Source organism: Chelonoidis abingdonii, chromosome 1 (assembly GCF_003597395.2).
Source record: "Chelonoidis abingdonii isolate Lonesome George chromosome 1, CheloAbing_2.0, whole genome shotgun sequence".
In the NCBI taxonomy this organism is placed as follows: domain Eukaryota; kingdom Metazoa; phylum Chordata; order Testudines; family Testudinidae; genus Chelonoidis; species Chelonoidis abingdonii.
Genome location: NC_133769.1, coordinates 366,329,551 through 366,344,389, shown reverse-complemented (window position 1 = coordinate 366,344,389; position 14,839 = coordinate 366,329,551). Strand labels below are relative to the sequence as shown.

The window sequence follows — 14,839 nt, the reverse complement described above, 5'->3', positions numbered from 1 at the left end:
CCAGCCCCCTGCAGTACTGAGGGGAGGGAGAGATGCCTCCCCGCCGCCCCCCTGCAACACCGGAAAGGGGGAGCTCAACGCTGGCTCTATGCTGAAGACCCAGAGCAAGAAGCAGCTCGGCTGCCTGCCCCCACTGGGAAAAACAGCCCAGGGGCAGCGCTGAGCACGGGGGGGGAGCCTGTAAAGTCCCCCAGCTGAGTGGGGGACACCCAGGCAAGGGCAGGGTTAATGCTTGGCAACCCAGGTTTTTGGCCTTGTGGCAGACGTGCTGCTGGGAAAATGAATTATACAGCAGGGACCAGAGCTACCAGGGAAACAAGGCCTCAGGGAGGCTTGTGACCCAGCCCAGCCCAGTGAGAGGGGAGCAGGTTCCCCTCCCCTGCCCCAGAGCTGGAATCCCAAGAACCGACGCGCACAGAGAATCCCTCCTTGGGAGCCTGAAGCGGAACCTTGCTGCCCCCACGCGCTGCACACCCCCCCTTGCAGAAAGGCTTTTGCAGGGAACCAAGAGTCCCCCCTGCGGGAGAAGGGAATTCCTGTACGGGAAAAATGGGCTCCCAAGGGAAGTAGACTGGGGGGAACTCGGGAGGCAGCTTGTGGGTGGCCCAGGAAAATCCACCAGGGTTCCTTCCCATCTTCAAGCTGCCTGGATTGGGAAAGGGAGAAGGTTAGGGGACACCTGGGACCCGGAAAGGGGGAGGGGAATTGGGAGGAAGAAGGGGAAAACGACCCCTGGGTGGTAATCTCTCCCTGGAGGTTAAGGGCCCAATCGCCCCCATCAGGTTGTTCCCATCTCAGAGTTCCACTGGGGAAAGCAACCCCAGATTTCCTGGAGAGAGAGGTCAAGGGGACAAGGCTGCTTTAAGAAATGGGATTCCAGCTGTTTTTTCAGCCCACGGTCCCGCGCCCCACCCCATGGGAAGACAGGATTTGAATCTGGTTTAGTTGGGGGCTATCGGAAAGTCCTTTAAAACATCCCCAGCCGGCCGGTATGCGACCACATGCCTAGGCCTGGGGAGGGGAATCTGACCCGCAGAAAGGGGGATGGAAACTTTGGCCCTGGCAGAACAATGATAATTGGTTTGCATCTTTAGCCAGACCCTTGGGAGGAACCAGGTTGGTCCCAGGTGAAGAGGGGGCTGGGGCTGGCCTCACGGAGGTGGGACTGACGGTTAAAGTTTGGAAGTATAAGGAATGGGGATGGCAGAAGGTGTTGTATCTGGGGCCCACAGGGTTGGGGAGCGGCTGGCCAAGGCCCCAGGAGCCTGGCCAAGGGGCCAAGAATGGGGGCTCTCCTTAACCAAGAGAGCCCCGAAATTCGCAGCCCCCATAGAGTGCTGGGAAGAAGAACCCTGTCCCCAGTATTTAAACCCCAGGTGAGTATTGGAGGGTGGCAAAGCGGTACAGGCCGCCATAACCTTCCCCAGTGCCGGCCCTGCAAGTGCCATTTCCAAGCACACTCAAGCCAAGGAGAGGGGCACAAAATGGGAAGGGGCCCCTGGTGTAACTCCACAACACAGGGAATCGGAAGAGATGTGGGCATCCATGGGAAACGTTTGGTGGTTCAACCTTTCCCGCAGGTTCACTGGCCTGAAGTTGCTGGCTCAGTTTCGGTCCCTCGAAGGGGGGAGGAGATGTGAACGAACTGGGGAACTGTTCCCTATGTTGCTCCTTGAAATACTGGGTTTTTTTTGGGTGCCCCTCAGTGCCCCTAAGGCAGTCTTAAGTATTCCTTGGAGAGCAATAAGGCCAGTGCACCTAATGCCTGGCAAACTCTGTTATCTAGCCCAACTGATTGGGCCTGGGCCCCTCCTCCTGCAAACGGTGCCACTGCAGGTGTTGAAAGAACAAAGGGAAATCAGGTGACCCCCCCCTGGCCCCCGGGGAAAAGGAGCTGAGCAGAAGTAGGAGGGGCTGGGCAAGGGAGTTTGGTTAGTCCTGGAGCTACCTGGGGAATAGGGAGTGAGTGTCAAGACCTAGGGGTCTGGCTCACTTGCCCCAGAATAGGACCGGCCGAGGGGTTTTCCCCTGGTTCGCTGTATCCCTCAAGGCTCTGTTTTTTAAGACCCTGTTCCCTGTTCAATCGAAAAACCCTCTGTTTTGCGTGGCTGGAAGTTCCCCGTCTGACCTGCAAAGTGGGGGGTGCAGAACCCTTGTGGGCTTCCCCAGGACCCCGCCTGGGTGGGCTCGCTGTGGGAAGCGCACGGAGGGGCAGAGGATGCTGAATGCTCCAAGGAGAGACCCAGGAGGTGAAGACGTGTGAGCTTCTTGCCCTGAACAAGTCTGCTCCGAGGGAGAGGAGGCTCCCAAAGTCCTGCCTGGCTTTGTGGGGAGCAGTTCCAGAGCATCGCCCAGGGACTCCGTGACACAGATGAAATGATCAGGGGTCAGACTGTCAGGGAGATGACCGGTTCCAAGGATCCTGAATGACTCCTCATGATAAAAAGCCTTTGTCTTGGAGAAAACCCGAGAAACCACCCGACGGGTGGAAAGCACCATCCATGGTGCTGTGTCACCATCTGCGGCACTGGTTGTCTCCCAGCCTGCGCAGGGGAATGCAGTCCAATACAAGACTACAACCTGCAAAGCTCCTAAGTCCATAGGCACCGGCTCTGGGGGTGCTCTGGGGCTGAAGCACCCACTGGCAGCCCCGCAAATCAGCTCCCTCCTCTCCCCCCAGCGCCTCCTGCCTGCCGCAGATCAGCTGTTCAGTGGCATGCAGGAGGCGCTGGGGGTGGGAAGGAGTGAGGGTGTGGCGCACTCCAGGAAGGGGGCAGAACAGGATGGAAAGAGGCAGGATGGGAGCGGGAAAAGATGAGGTGGGGTTGGGACCTTAGGGGAAGGGGGGAGTGGGGGTTGAGCACCCCTGGGGAAAGGAGAAAGCTGGCACCTGTACCTATGTCTACCTCCATGGTGCTTTTACCCTCCCACACACCACACTGACACCTGCGCCACAGATGCGGTGACCCTGGAGACAAGGCAGACATTTAAGTGGGCCCTGCCAAGAAATCAGTGTGCGATGCAGAAGGACGCTTGGCTGAAGTCTGTAAGTCTGCCGTCCATATTGTTTCTGGAGTTGCCACAGATGAGGATGGTGGCAAACTGAATCCCCACAGAGACAGAAGATCACCCCCATCACGGCAAAAGGTGAGTCGAGGGCCAGGAGTCAGGAACGTTAGCGGATTCTGGTTCACCCGCCTTGTACTATAATTGCCAACCAGTTCTCCGCCGTGCCACAGTCGAGCCTCAGCGTTACGGACACCGCAGGAATGGAGGTTGGCCGGAACTCTGCAATGTTCATAACTCTGAACAAAGCACAGTTCAGGCTCCGGATCCAGCAGCTGATACTCCAGGCCAGGCTTCAACAGCAGCGGAACTCCCTACTCAGTGCCAGCAAGACTTTGCAAGCTTATTCCCCTCCTGGTGTGTGTGTGTGTGTGTGTATGTTTGAAAATAGCATGTCCCCCTCCAGGCCTGGGCGTGGGGGAGATGCGAAAGCAGCGCAGACCCCAGCACTGCTCCTGCTCTGCTGGCTCCGGCTGCCTTGAGCGGACAGGCCCAGCCTCATGCTGCAAGAGGCTGTCCCATGCGTGGGGGTGGGGACCATCAGCCCAGATGTGCTTACCTTTAATATGCAATACAGGCACAGTACAGTATTTGCTATTTTTTTTGTCTCTCCTTCTGCCTGATTGATTACTTCCAGTTTCACTTGGTGTCCAGTTGATCAGTCAGTCCATAACTCTAGTGTTCATATCTTTGAGGTTCTGCTGTATTTGTCGGCTCCCAACCTCAGTTGCAGCCTCCTGACATCTATCCCAGAGAGTGTGGTGGATCTCCCATCCCCATCAATGGCTAGTTTATGCAAAGGCTGGAATGTCCAAGGGAAAAGCTATGAAGCCCAAAAGGGAGTTTCTGTTTTAGGAGGGAATCATCAAAAGGATCTTCAGAGGATATTAGATCCCAGCAGCACAGAATCTGCCCTGTAAACTGAGGATAGGCCACAACCAGGAATCGTCTCTGACTTTCCAGTAGTTTTCACTGATACCACAGATGTTAGAACAAGCACAAGATCCAGCCAAAAAACAGTATGGTGCCTGTGCAAGATAAAGTGCTAAACGTACCAATTGCATGGAGACAACTGCTCAAGGAGGAGATTCTGAAACCATGCAAAGCAAGTATCATTTAATCAGTTGATTAATCAGAACGGGTTTCTTTATCCTGTTGTTCTCACCAGTAAGCCTCATGGTGCCGTCTGTATGTGTGTGGACTTGAGAGATCTAAACTCCAACGTTGTCATGGATTGTCATGCTCTTCCCAACATCAGTGAAACACCGCACACCTTGAAGGAGGCATGAGTCTTTATGACCCTTGATTTGTCACTCCATGAGGTTCTTTTCAATTCCAATGGATGCCATTTGGGTTCGCCTCTGCAGCGACTGTATTCCAGAGAATGTGTGGCATTTTTGGAGAGAGAAAGGATGGTACTTACTTCCTAGATGACATTGAAAGATGAATCTGAACATGATGTCCTCCTAAAAGGGATTCTAGAAAAACTTCAAAGACATGGACTTACCATCAGCAAGAAGAAATGTCAGTTCCGTACTGACTCAGGGATATATACAGGACATACTATCTCTTGGAACAACATACAACCCAAAACAAACTTGGTGAAAGCCATTTGTGATGCACCAGAGCCTAAAATCAAGGACAAAAGTTGCTCCTTCTTGGGACTGTGTGAATACTGTTCACATTTTGTACTGTACAGCAATTTGCTGTGAAAGTAGTTCCTTTGCACCATCTCCTGGAAAAGGATGTGAAGTTTGAATGGGATGGAGAGTGCAAGAACAACCTTAACAAGATAAATCATGCAATTTCCCTCAGTCTGGCTCTTAGAAGCAAACGATTGTCATAACAGGTGCTTGTGAGTTCTTGGTACTGTCTTGACTCAGCTAAAAAATGGATGAGAAGTCACGACTGCAGAGCCCTGACTGATCCAGAAGAATCGTATGCCGTCATCGAGCAAGAAGCTCTGGCATGTTTCTGGGCAGGAAGACATTTCAGAACCTACCTGTGGGGTTGGAAATTTGTCTGAATATCTGATCACAAATCTCTTTCAGCTTTACTCCCCATGCAAGGTTCCGGTTGAACAGCTCTAAGAATTGCCAAATGGGCCACCTAACTAATGGACTTTGATTTCCAGACAGTGTGTCTTCCAGGAGCCAAGAACTCCACTGCAGAATGTTTCTCTCACCTGCCCTTATCATGAGGGTGCAACAGAGAAAGCAGATGCACTAATCTCACCTACAACTCCAGGAATGATCAGTGTCAGAGGGCAACAGCCATGAGAGAGGACAACACACTTTAGGAGCTAAAGAGTTACCTAGTCAATGGATGCATTTATAAGACGATTACTCCAGAACACTTGCAACCATATAGACACGTATCACGTGCGCTGTCCCTTGTAAATGAATGGAAGTTGAGACTTGACCCATTTTCTTGTGCCTACACTTCTGAGAGAACAATTGCTTCATTTGGCACATGAAGGACATCTGGGAAGGAGTCGAACCAACAATGGTGACAAGACTTCTGGTGGCCAGTGATGGACAAACAGGTTGAGGAAATAATCCAGGATTGCCTAGCTTGTGAGTCACGGAAAATCTTCAACATCCCTCTCACCCCAGTTGACTATTCCAACTGTCCATGGGAGAAGCTGACTCTTGACGTCATGGAACCATATGAAGATCAGTCTGGTACACAAAGGTTTCTCGTAGTCCTGTAAACTATCATTCAACATGGCTGGAAGTTCCATTCACCAGAAAGCTGACCTCTGAAATAGCGATTAAGTTCATGTCATCAGTTTCACCAAGGAGTTGTAACTGACAATGGAATGCAGTTGACTTCTGCTGAAATGCAACACCACCTCTGTAGCAACGGTATTGAGCACAACATGGTTTCTTTATACCAGTGGTTCCCAAATTTTCAGCGTCACCCCCGCCCCTTACACTTGTCCACACGCACACACCCTGAGCTGAGAGCGGGGCCGTGGCTCCCGGGGTGGGGGAGAATGCAGACAGGGGAAGGGGACCGAGGCTGAGGCTGCAGATGTGAGGCGGGTCAGGGGTTGGGGCCAGGAATGGAGCTTCAGCCAGGGAAGAAGACTGGGGGCTTGGAGCGGGGCTGGAGCCTGGTGCGGAGCCGCAACTGGGCCATGGTCGGGAAAGTGGGTGGGGGTGGGGCTGGGCACGGGGCTGGGCACCCAGGCTGCATCTGGGGGCAGGACCGGAGCAAAGCTAGGAGCGGAGCGGGGCTGGGTGGCACTCCCTCCTAGCCCCCCGATGGAGCTGCCCCGGGCCTCGCCATGCCCTCCTAACGTTTGTCCATGCCCCACTAGGAGTATCCACCCTTTGAACTGTTAAGAGGATGCAAGACCAATGCATGACTTCCTACCTGTCCAGGGCTTGTGTGTTCTCTTTTGTCAACCAAATCCTCCCACAGCTAGTCGCAAAGGTGTTAAGAGCACACAGGAGAAGTACAGGCAGTACGGAGCGCGGAAGAACGGTGCTAAACCTCATGAGTTTCAAACTGGAGATTTCGTTTGTGTGAAGCTGCCATTCAGAGGCAGAAGAAGAGCGTTCAGGACGTCCGTGTCCTTTGCAGATGACAGACCCATGAGCAGATTCGGATGGATTAATGGATGGAAAGAAACACACCATTTCAAGGTTGTTGGCAGCTCACCCGCCAGCCGCTGGAGAAGAGGATGCTGATTTCCACCCTGGCCCAGAGAACACCGATGACACCGATAGTGATGATGGACAATCTATAGCATTTGGGAATTGCTCGATTGCCTGGTCTTGGTCCTGTCTCTCTGTGTACTAGGAGGCGTGTGAGACAAAGGAGACTGCCTGAAAGACTGGAAAACTTGGTTGCTGGACTCAAGTAACAGGTTGGAAATGATGGTTTGAAGTCTGACAATGGTTGTTCTGCAGGGGAAGGGGGCCTTGTATCTGGCTTGGAGCAGATTGATACCCTAGTTTGTAAGTCGGTTTCTAGAGGTTCCTGGAGCTTTGAGTCCAGGAGCAACAATTCCCAGGATGCACCAGCGGAGAGCAAAGGGAGGTGGAGAAAGAGGAGAAGGGAGAATGTGAGCTCTGGGAAAGAGAGGGGAATAAACCTTCTCTTTTGTGGTTCTNTTAGAACTTTTCATATTTTCAGACAAATAGATACATATACATTTTCTTTTCTTAACATATTATATTTCACACTCTTGTGTGTTCACATATCTCTCTGTGTGTGTGTGTGTGTGTGTGTGTGTGTGTGTGTGTGTGTGTGTGTGTGTGTGTGTGTGTGTGTGTGTGTGTGTGTGTGTGTGTGTGAGAAACACCATATCTCACCCTGTGTGTATGTGTGTACATGTATAAAACACCATGTCTCGCGTTCTGTGTGTGTTTGTGTGTGTAAAACACCAGGTCTTGCTCTGTGTGTGTAAAAGACCATGTCTCGCTCTGTGTGTGTGTGCACGTGTATGTGTGTAAAACACCATATCTCATTCTGTGTGTGTGTAAAACACCATGTTTCGCTCAGCGTGTGTCTGTAAAAGACAATGTCTCACTCAGTGTGTGTGTGCGTAAGACCGTATCTCGCTCTGTGTGCGTATGTGTAAGACCGTATCTCGCTCTGTGTGTGTGTGTGTGTTGTGACAAAGTTCCTCCTCTACCTTGGTGGGTCCTGCGCTTATTGGTGGATTTGGTCACCTCAGAGATCTTCCCCTCTGGTGGAACCCACAGTCTGGGTCAGCTCCTCCTGTGTCTGATCAGGAGTTGGGAGGTTTGGGGGAAACCCGGACCCGCCCTCTACTCCGGGTTCCAGCCCAGGGCCCTGTGGATCACAGCTGTCTATAGTGCCTCCTGTAACAGTTGCATGACAGCTACAACTCCCTGGGCTACTTCCCCATGGTCTCCTCCAAACACCTTCTTTATCCTCACCACAGGAGTGATGTCTGATAATGCTTGTCCTCCTCAATCCTCCAGCAGCACAGCCTCTCACTCTCAGCTCCTTGTGACTCTCACTCACTAACTGGGAGGCTTTTAGCTAGTTCTAGCCAGCCCTTGATTGGCTTCAGGTGACCCAATCAATGTAGCTATCTCCACTGCCTTCTAGAAAGATCTTAATTGGCTCCAGGTGTCTTGATTAACCTGGAGCAACTGCCATTTGGTTACCGTGGTACTAGGGATTTGGTTAGCCTGGGGCTTACGTACCTGTTCCTCAGTACTTTACTGTAGCCATCTGGCCTTGCCCCATCACAGTGTGTAAGACCATATCTCGTTCTCTGTGTGCGTGTGTGTTACAATAAGGGTCTGGTTTTGGTTGGGGATTCTAGGTGCTTCTTTAATACAAAAAATAATAACTGTGGATGTATTACAACAGCGATTTAAGGAAGGAGACGACTGTCTTGTCTTATGATTTAAAAGGGACAATAGTCAAAAACATTAAGGAAACTTTCTTTGTTTTCTTGGGCTATTTTCTCATACTGGGTTTAATTCTCAGCCCCAGTGGCACAGATTTACCTGGCAAGGTGAATTCACTTCTCAGTATCTAATCTTGTCTAGGCCACTATAGTTCTAATGTGCCTCTCATCTCGGTATCCACAAACACAGCATCTGTCAGCTCCCGGTTCCCCAAAAGCTGATTAACTTTCTGTGCCAGATGCCTGGCTCTCCTCGGGATGGTGGAGTCCATCCCTTTCCTGATCCAGACTGTCCCCCAGGCTCTAGCTCCCTCCTCTTTCCATCACCCCCGGACTGAGACCCTAAAGTTCCCCCAGGAGCTGGTCGTAGGCTGGGGGCCTGGAACGAGGGTGTGGCCGTATGCAGGCCACTTGGATGTGCGCGTGGGAACTGGGCCATGTGCAGAGGGGGGAAGGTTTACATGGTCTTTGAGGCTTGAAGCTGTTCTCGTTAGCCGTCCTCGTGGCTAGGAAAGAGACCTGCCTGACCCAAGCTCTGTCTGTAAGCAGCCATGCCCAATGAGTGGTGCACGGAACAAGCCCCTAATGGATGGGAAGGGGGCAGGGTTACAAGAGAAATGGGAACAGCCCCTTCCCCCCTCCCCCCGCCCCACTGATCCCTTTCACCCCTCACCTGCTTGTGCCTTGCAGATCCTGGTGGCTTACCGGCGTGTCCAAACCCTCCAGAAACTGCAGCCCTGGCCCCAGGTCAGTCTGTCCACCAGCTCGTCTCAGAATTCCCTGGCCAAGACCGAGAGGGCAACGCACAGCGGCTACAGTGACCTGGACTGCAAGATACTGCAGCTGTGCGGTAAGGCGGGGGGCGGGCGGCTCTTCCCAGCCTGAGAGGGGCCGCCTGGCAGCGCAGGGAGGCCCCCTTCTCTAGTGCCGCCGGCGCCCACGTGTGGGGTCGTTGCCATTGGCACATGGCCCATGCTGCATCCAGGAACTGTGGAGCCATAGATGGGCCTGGAGGAGTCGCTATGGTGGACGGGACCTGGGGCCAGCCAGGCCCAGCTGCCCTGAGCCCAGCCCCTGGGTGGTACTGAGCACTGTGCGGGTTGGGGGGTTGGACGGATGCAGTCTCGGCCCTCGAGGATCCTCCCGCCCTGCAGAGACACTTCCCCCATGGACATTTGTCCGGTGATTGGAGCCCAGGCTGCTGGATTCCAAGGCCCCATCCAGCTGCATTTGGATGTTTATGTGAAAGGAGGCGGGTACTGGGCCCTGATTCCTGGCTCTGTCCCTGGGGCTGGAAGCCAGTGGGCTCGTTCTTGCCTCACTCAGTGCCTCGGTTTCCCCATATGTAAACGGGCTCCTGACACTGAGCTGCCTCCCGGGGCAGAGGAATGAACGAATCAACACCCGGCTCTCTGAGGTCATCAGCCAATGGCCTGACTCTGCCTGGCAGCTCCCACCACGCCACAGAGAGCAGGAATGGCGAGAACTGACCATCCTCTGACTGGTGGAAGACGAATGGCGGAGGGGACAGGGGCGGGGAGGGGGAGTCACCAGCAAGATCGTTACGGGGCAGGAGTTTCTGGAAGCACTGATTCCTCCCGGTGCCCAGCCCGGTGAGCTGGTTCCAGCTGGGTTAGCTAGTGGTGCTACCTGGCTTTCCCTCCCACCAGCCCATCACACCGGCTAACGCTCTCATTTGTTGCTCTTGCAGGGGAGCTGTACGACCTTGACGCGGCCTCGCTCCAGCTCAAGGTCATTAACTATGTAAGTACCTGGGTGCTTTGCTGTGGCCGTCACTGACCTCCTGGGAAGGGAACGTTCTGCCCTATCTGCCTTGCAGGGAAACCCAGGGCAGCCTTGCTAGTGACCTCAGCTGCTCAGCAGAGCGTATTACTGAGCTTTGCCGGAGTGTTCCTAGCATCGTGCAGATGTTAGCTGCTCCCTGCAGAGCGTCTTGCACACAGCTGCCCTCTGCAGGGCTGGACAGAGCGGGGAGGTTCGCAGAACGGCAGAATGAACAGGAAGAGATGGGGTGCGCTCATTGCCCTAGCAAAGGGGTTGGGTTGAGTGCCCCGCCCAGACCCAGCAGCTTTGTTTAATTTAACACCCCTCAGTCCCTGTTCTCACACTTTTGATTGCAAAGCAACCTCTTGACCAATGTCCAAAGTGTCATCACTAGGCTTCAGAGTGAACAACAACTTGCTGCGCTAACTCGGAGGGGGCAGCTCACACGTCCCCCTTCTCCTAGAAGGATTTAGGTCACATTTGGGCAGGTTCAGCAGCTTGTCCATATAGTTTAAGGTGTTGCTAGAACACTGCCAGTAGCCTGCAGCTGTCCTACCTCAGGGGGTGGCTTAGTGAGATCTCACAAGCTATCAGGTGGGGTCAGTCCGGGTACAGCTGGAGGCGGGAGCGCTGGCGGTTCATAGAGCAGAGCATTAGACATGATGTTGGGGGCCGCTGGTTTGGGTATAGGGGCCTTGCACAGTGACGGCAGGGAGGTGCTTTGTTGTTTCTGGGGACCTGGCACAGCGTTGGGGGGATGCTGGGTTAGGTATGTGGAGCTGGCGCAATGCTTGAGGGCAAAGAGTTGGGAACAGGGACCTAGCATGGTGGGTAGGGGGAGCCGGGCTGGGTACGGGGACCAGGCGTGGTGGGCAGGGGGAGCCGGGCTGGATACGGGGCCTGGGTGTGGCGGGCAGGGGGAGCCGGGCTGGGTACGGGGACAGGGCATGGTGGGCAGGGGGAGCTGGGCTGGGTGTGGAGACCAGGCACGGTGGGCAGGGGGAGTTGGGCTGGGTACGGGGACCGAGCAGTGGGCAGAGGGAGCCGGGCTAGGTACGGGGACAGGGCATGGTGGGCAGGGGGAGCCGGGTTGGATATAGGGACCAGGCCTGGCGGGCAGGGGGAGTCGGGCTAGGTACGGGGACCGGGGCGGTGGGCAGGGGGAGCCGAACTGGGTACGGGGGCCTGGCGCGGCGGGCAGGGGGAGCTGGATTGGGTACAGGGGCCTGGCGCGGCAGGCAGGGGGAGCCGGGCTGGGTATGGGGACTGGGGCGGCGGGCAGGGGGAACCGGGCTGGGTAAGGGGACCAGGCGCGGTGGGCAGGGGGTGCCGGGTTGGATACGGGGACCTGGAGCGGTGGGCAGGGGGTGCCGGGCTGGATACGGGGACCAGGTGCGGCGGCAGGGGGTGCCAGGTTGGATACAGGGACCAGGTGCGGCGGCAGGGGGAGCCGGGTTGGGTACGGGGACTGGGGCGGTAGGCAGGGGGTGCCGGGTTGGATACGGGGACCGGGGCAGTGGGCAGAGGGAACCGGGCTGGGTATGGGGACCGGGGCAGCGGGCAGGGAGAACCGGGCTGGGTATGGGGACTGGGGCGGTGGGCAGGGGGTGCTGGGTTGGATACAGGGATCAGGTGCGGCGGCAGGGGGTGCTGGGTTGGATACGGGGACCAGGACGGTGGGCAGGGGGTGCTGGGTTGGGTACGGGGATCTGGCGCGGTAGGCAGGAGGAGCCGGATTGGGTACGGGGACCTGGTGCATGGTGGGCAGGGGGAGCCGGGTTGGATATGGGGACCGGGGCGGTGGACAGGGGGTGCCGGGTTGGATACAGGGACCTGGAGCGGTGGGCAGGGGGTGCCGGGTTGGATACGGGGACCAGGTGCTGCGGCAGGGGGAGCCAGGTTGGATACGGGGAACAAGGTGGTGGGCAGGAGGAGCCGGGTTGGATACGGGGACCAGGTGCGGCGGCAGGGGGAGCCAGGTTGGGTACGGGGACTGGCGTGGTGGGCAGGGGGTGCCGGCTTGGGTACGGGGACTGGGGAGGTGGGCAGGGGGAGCCAGGCTGGGTATGGGGACCGGGAGCGGTGGGCAGGGGGTGCCGGGTTGGATACAGGGACCAGGCGTGGCGGCAGGGGGAGCCGGGTTGGGTATGGGGACCAGACATGGTTTCCAGGGGGGAAGTATGGTATCTGGAGGGGGACATGTTGGGTACAGGGAGCTGGCACAGGGTCCGGGGAAGAGATCTGGGTTGGATGCGGGGACCTGGCTGTGATGCGGGAGCCAAGTTGGGTTCAGGGAGCCAGCTTGGTGCTAGGACCCATCAGGGTGCTAACGACGCCGAAGATAATACTGAGGTCCCAATCACCCCTGGTTATTCATGATCCTATCCAGCTCAGATAACCATGCCCTGGTCCCCTAAATTCCCTCAGGGGATGTGAGGCCCTTTACCGTGCCTAGCAACCATTACATGGTGTTCCTGTGAGCTGTTTAACAGTGGCTAGGCTGTGCCCCAGAGGCAGCTGCATTCCTGTGGTGTCTGGCACCTATCTGGGATAGGAAGGGCTGTATCCATATTGCAGATGCTAATCACTGCTATGAGAGTTCAACGTACAAACGGCTTCTGGGCTTGAATGAAAGAAGCAGGCCAGATGGCTCTGCGTGCGCCATGGGGGCCAGGGAGGGAGCGGAGCAGGTGGTGAAAGGCCAGGCTGGGCCGTGATTTACCGCAGGGGCTGCCTTAGGACAGCACGTGCCAGTCTCTTCCCTCGCAATCGTAACCGATTCCTGTCTCCGCACGCCCTGGGGCAGGCTGTGTCGCTTGAACACCGTCCCTCGTCCCTTGTTCCCTTTAGCTGGAGCAAGGTGTTAGGAGGAACCCCTGTTTGACGGTCTCAGGGATGGTGGTGATAGTTAAGCAAGTTAGATCCCATTTCCTAGGAGACACAATGACACAAACACAGACTAAAGGAGGAGAGAAAAGAACAGCACGGGGGGAAAATGCAGCTTCTGCCTTGTGGGGGGGTGCCTTTCGTTGCTGGAAAAGCACAGGGCTTGGCACACAGTCGTATCCGCCACGCCAAGACCTGGCAGACTTGGCCCAGCGTCGTGCTCTGGGGCATTGCTTTTAGCTGCCTCTTTCTGGTCATGGGCTTGCAAGGCACGTTGCAAAATACAGTTTTGGCCGGCTAAGCCAGGCTGTGATCAGACAGAAGGAAAAAGGGGGAGGAACGTGCCAGGGAAAGGGAAGCTTAGTATGATAACAATGAGAAATTGTGAGAGGGAGGGCGTGGTAGCTAAGGATTAGAGCAGAGGGTGTTGGGAAGGGAGATTTGTGCATTCTATCCATTGCTCTGGGAGGGAGAGCAGCCTAGGGGTTAGAGCAGGGTTTGGGAGCATCAGGATTCCTGGGTTCTCATTCCTGGCCAAGTAAATGCCCCGTGCCTCAGTTTCCCCAGGTGTAGAATAGGGAGAACAGGAGCTCACGAGGATTAGCTAGTGCGGTGAGGTCATGGCTGGCGTATGTTATTAAACATGGATCCAAAAGCCAAACGGGAAAAAGGCTCCAAGCGCCCATGTGGGCGTTAAAGTGGGATAATTATACCCAGGCAGATAAGCTTGCAGGCACCAGGGAACAAGTCTGTGTAGCTGGAGCCCTGCCTGATTCGGTCAGCACTGAAAAAGTAGCAGGCCGGCGATTTGTTCTCTCACAGACTGCTGGCGCGTGTTTGCTGCTGGATTGGCAGGGAGATTGAAACCAGAGCTGGGAAGGCTGGGCCAGCCGACAGACCCAGCTGGGCTTCCAGAGTGTTAGGTGGGAACCTGGAACAGTCAGGGCTTGAGTGTAGGGTGACAAGATAGCAAGTGTGAAAAATCGGGACAAGGGGTAGCGGGTATCGGGACTGTTACTATAAAATTGGGACATCTGGTCACCCTACTTGAGTGGTGGTAGTGAGGTCTAGTGGGCAAAGCACTGGACTGGAAGTCAGGAGACCTGCTCCCTACTCAGCTGCTGAGTGACCTTGGCAAAGTCACATCCCCTCCCCTATGCCTCATTTTCCCCTCTCACACTGTGTCTGCGTGTCTCTTTAGATTGCAGGGTCTTTGGGGCGAGGACTGTGTCTCCCACTATGTGTCTGTCCAGCACCTGGCGCAGTGGGACTCAGATCGGAGTTGGAGGCCTCGGTGCTCCTGTAGTACCCCTAATAATAATGACTGTCCACACAGGCGGGCTCCACCCACAGGATCTCCTGCCCAGGGCCCTCCATGAGCAGAGACCCCAAAGACAGGAGGTGCAGGGAGGCTGAGCTCTCCTCTATGCCCTGGAATTTGGATGCATCAGTAGTGCCCATGCTGTGCCCTGCTCCTGTGGGTGATCCCCAGGGCTCTCAGTTGGGCATCTCTCACCAGCACTAGATTAAGAAGGGTAGAGAAGGAGGTTCAAGTCCTGCCATCACCCTCCATAGGGTGGCGGCTGCTTACCCTGGGCTTGAGTTGGCCCTGGGGGTGGAGTTTGGGTTGGCATGGGCATCGGGGAGGAGCTTGTGTCGGTGGGAAGGTGGGCACTGAGGTGCGGGCGGTGCCACCTTAGAGAG

General features: G+C 55.6%; 1 protein-coding gene across 2 annotated transcripts in view; it reads left to right on the top strand.

The window, feature by feature from the left end:
• PDE2A (phosphodiesterase 2A) overlaps positions 1 to 14,839 on the top strand; it is a 380,823-nt gene that overhangs the window by 320,389 nt on the left and 45,595 nt on the right. For both annotated transcript variants that reach the window (XM_032792466.2, XM_032792477.2), the window contains 2 exons: positions 9,155 to 9,314; positions 10,176 to 10,228. In XM_032792466.2, coding sequence (XP_032648357.1) covers positions 9,155 to 9,314; positions 10,176 to 10,228 — 213 coding nt within the window. The remainder of the gene's footprint in view (positions 1 to 9,154; positions 9,315 to 10,175; positions 10,229 to 14,839) is intronic.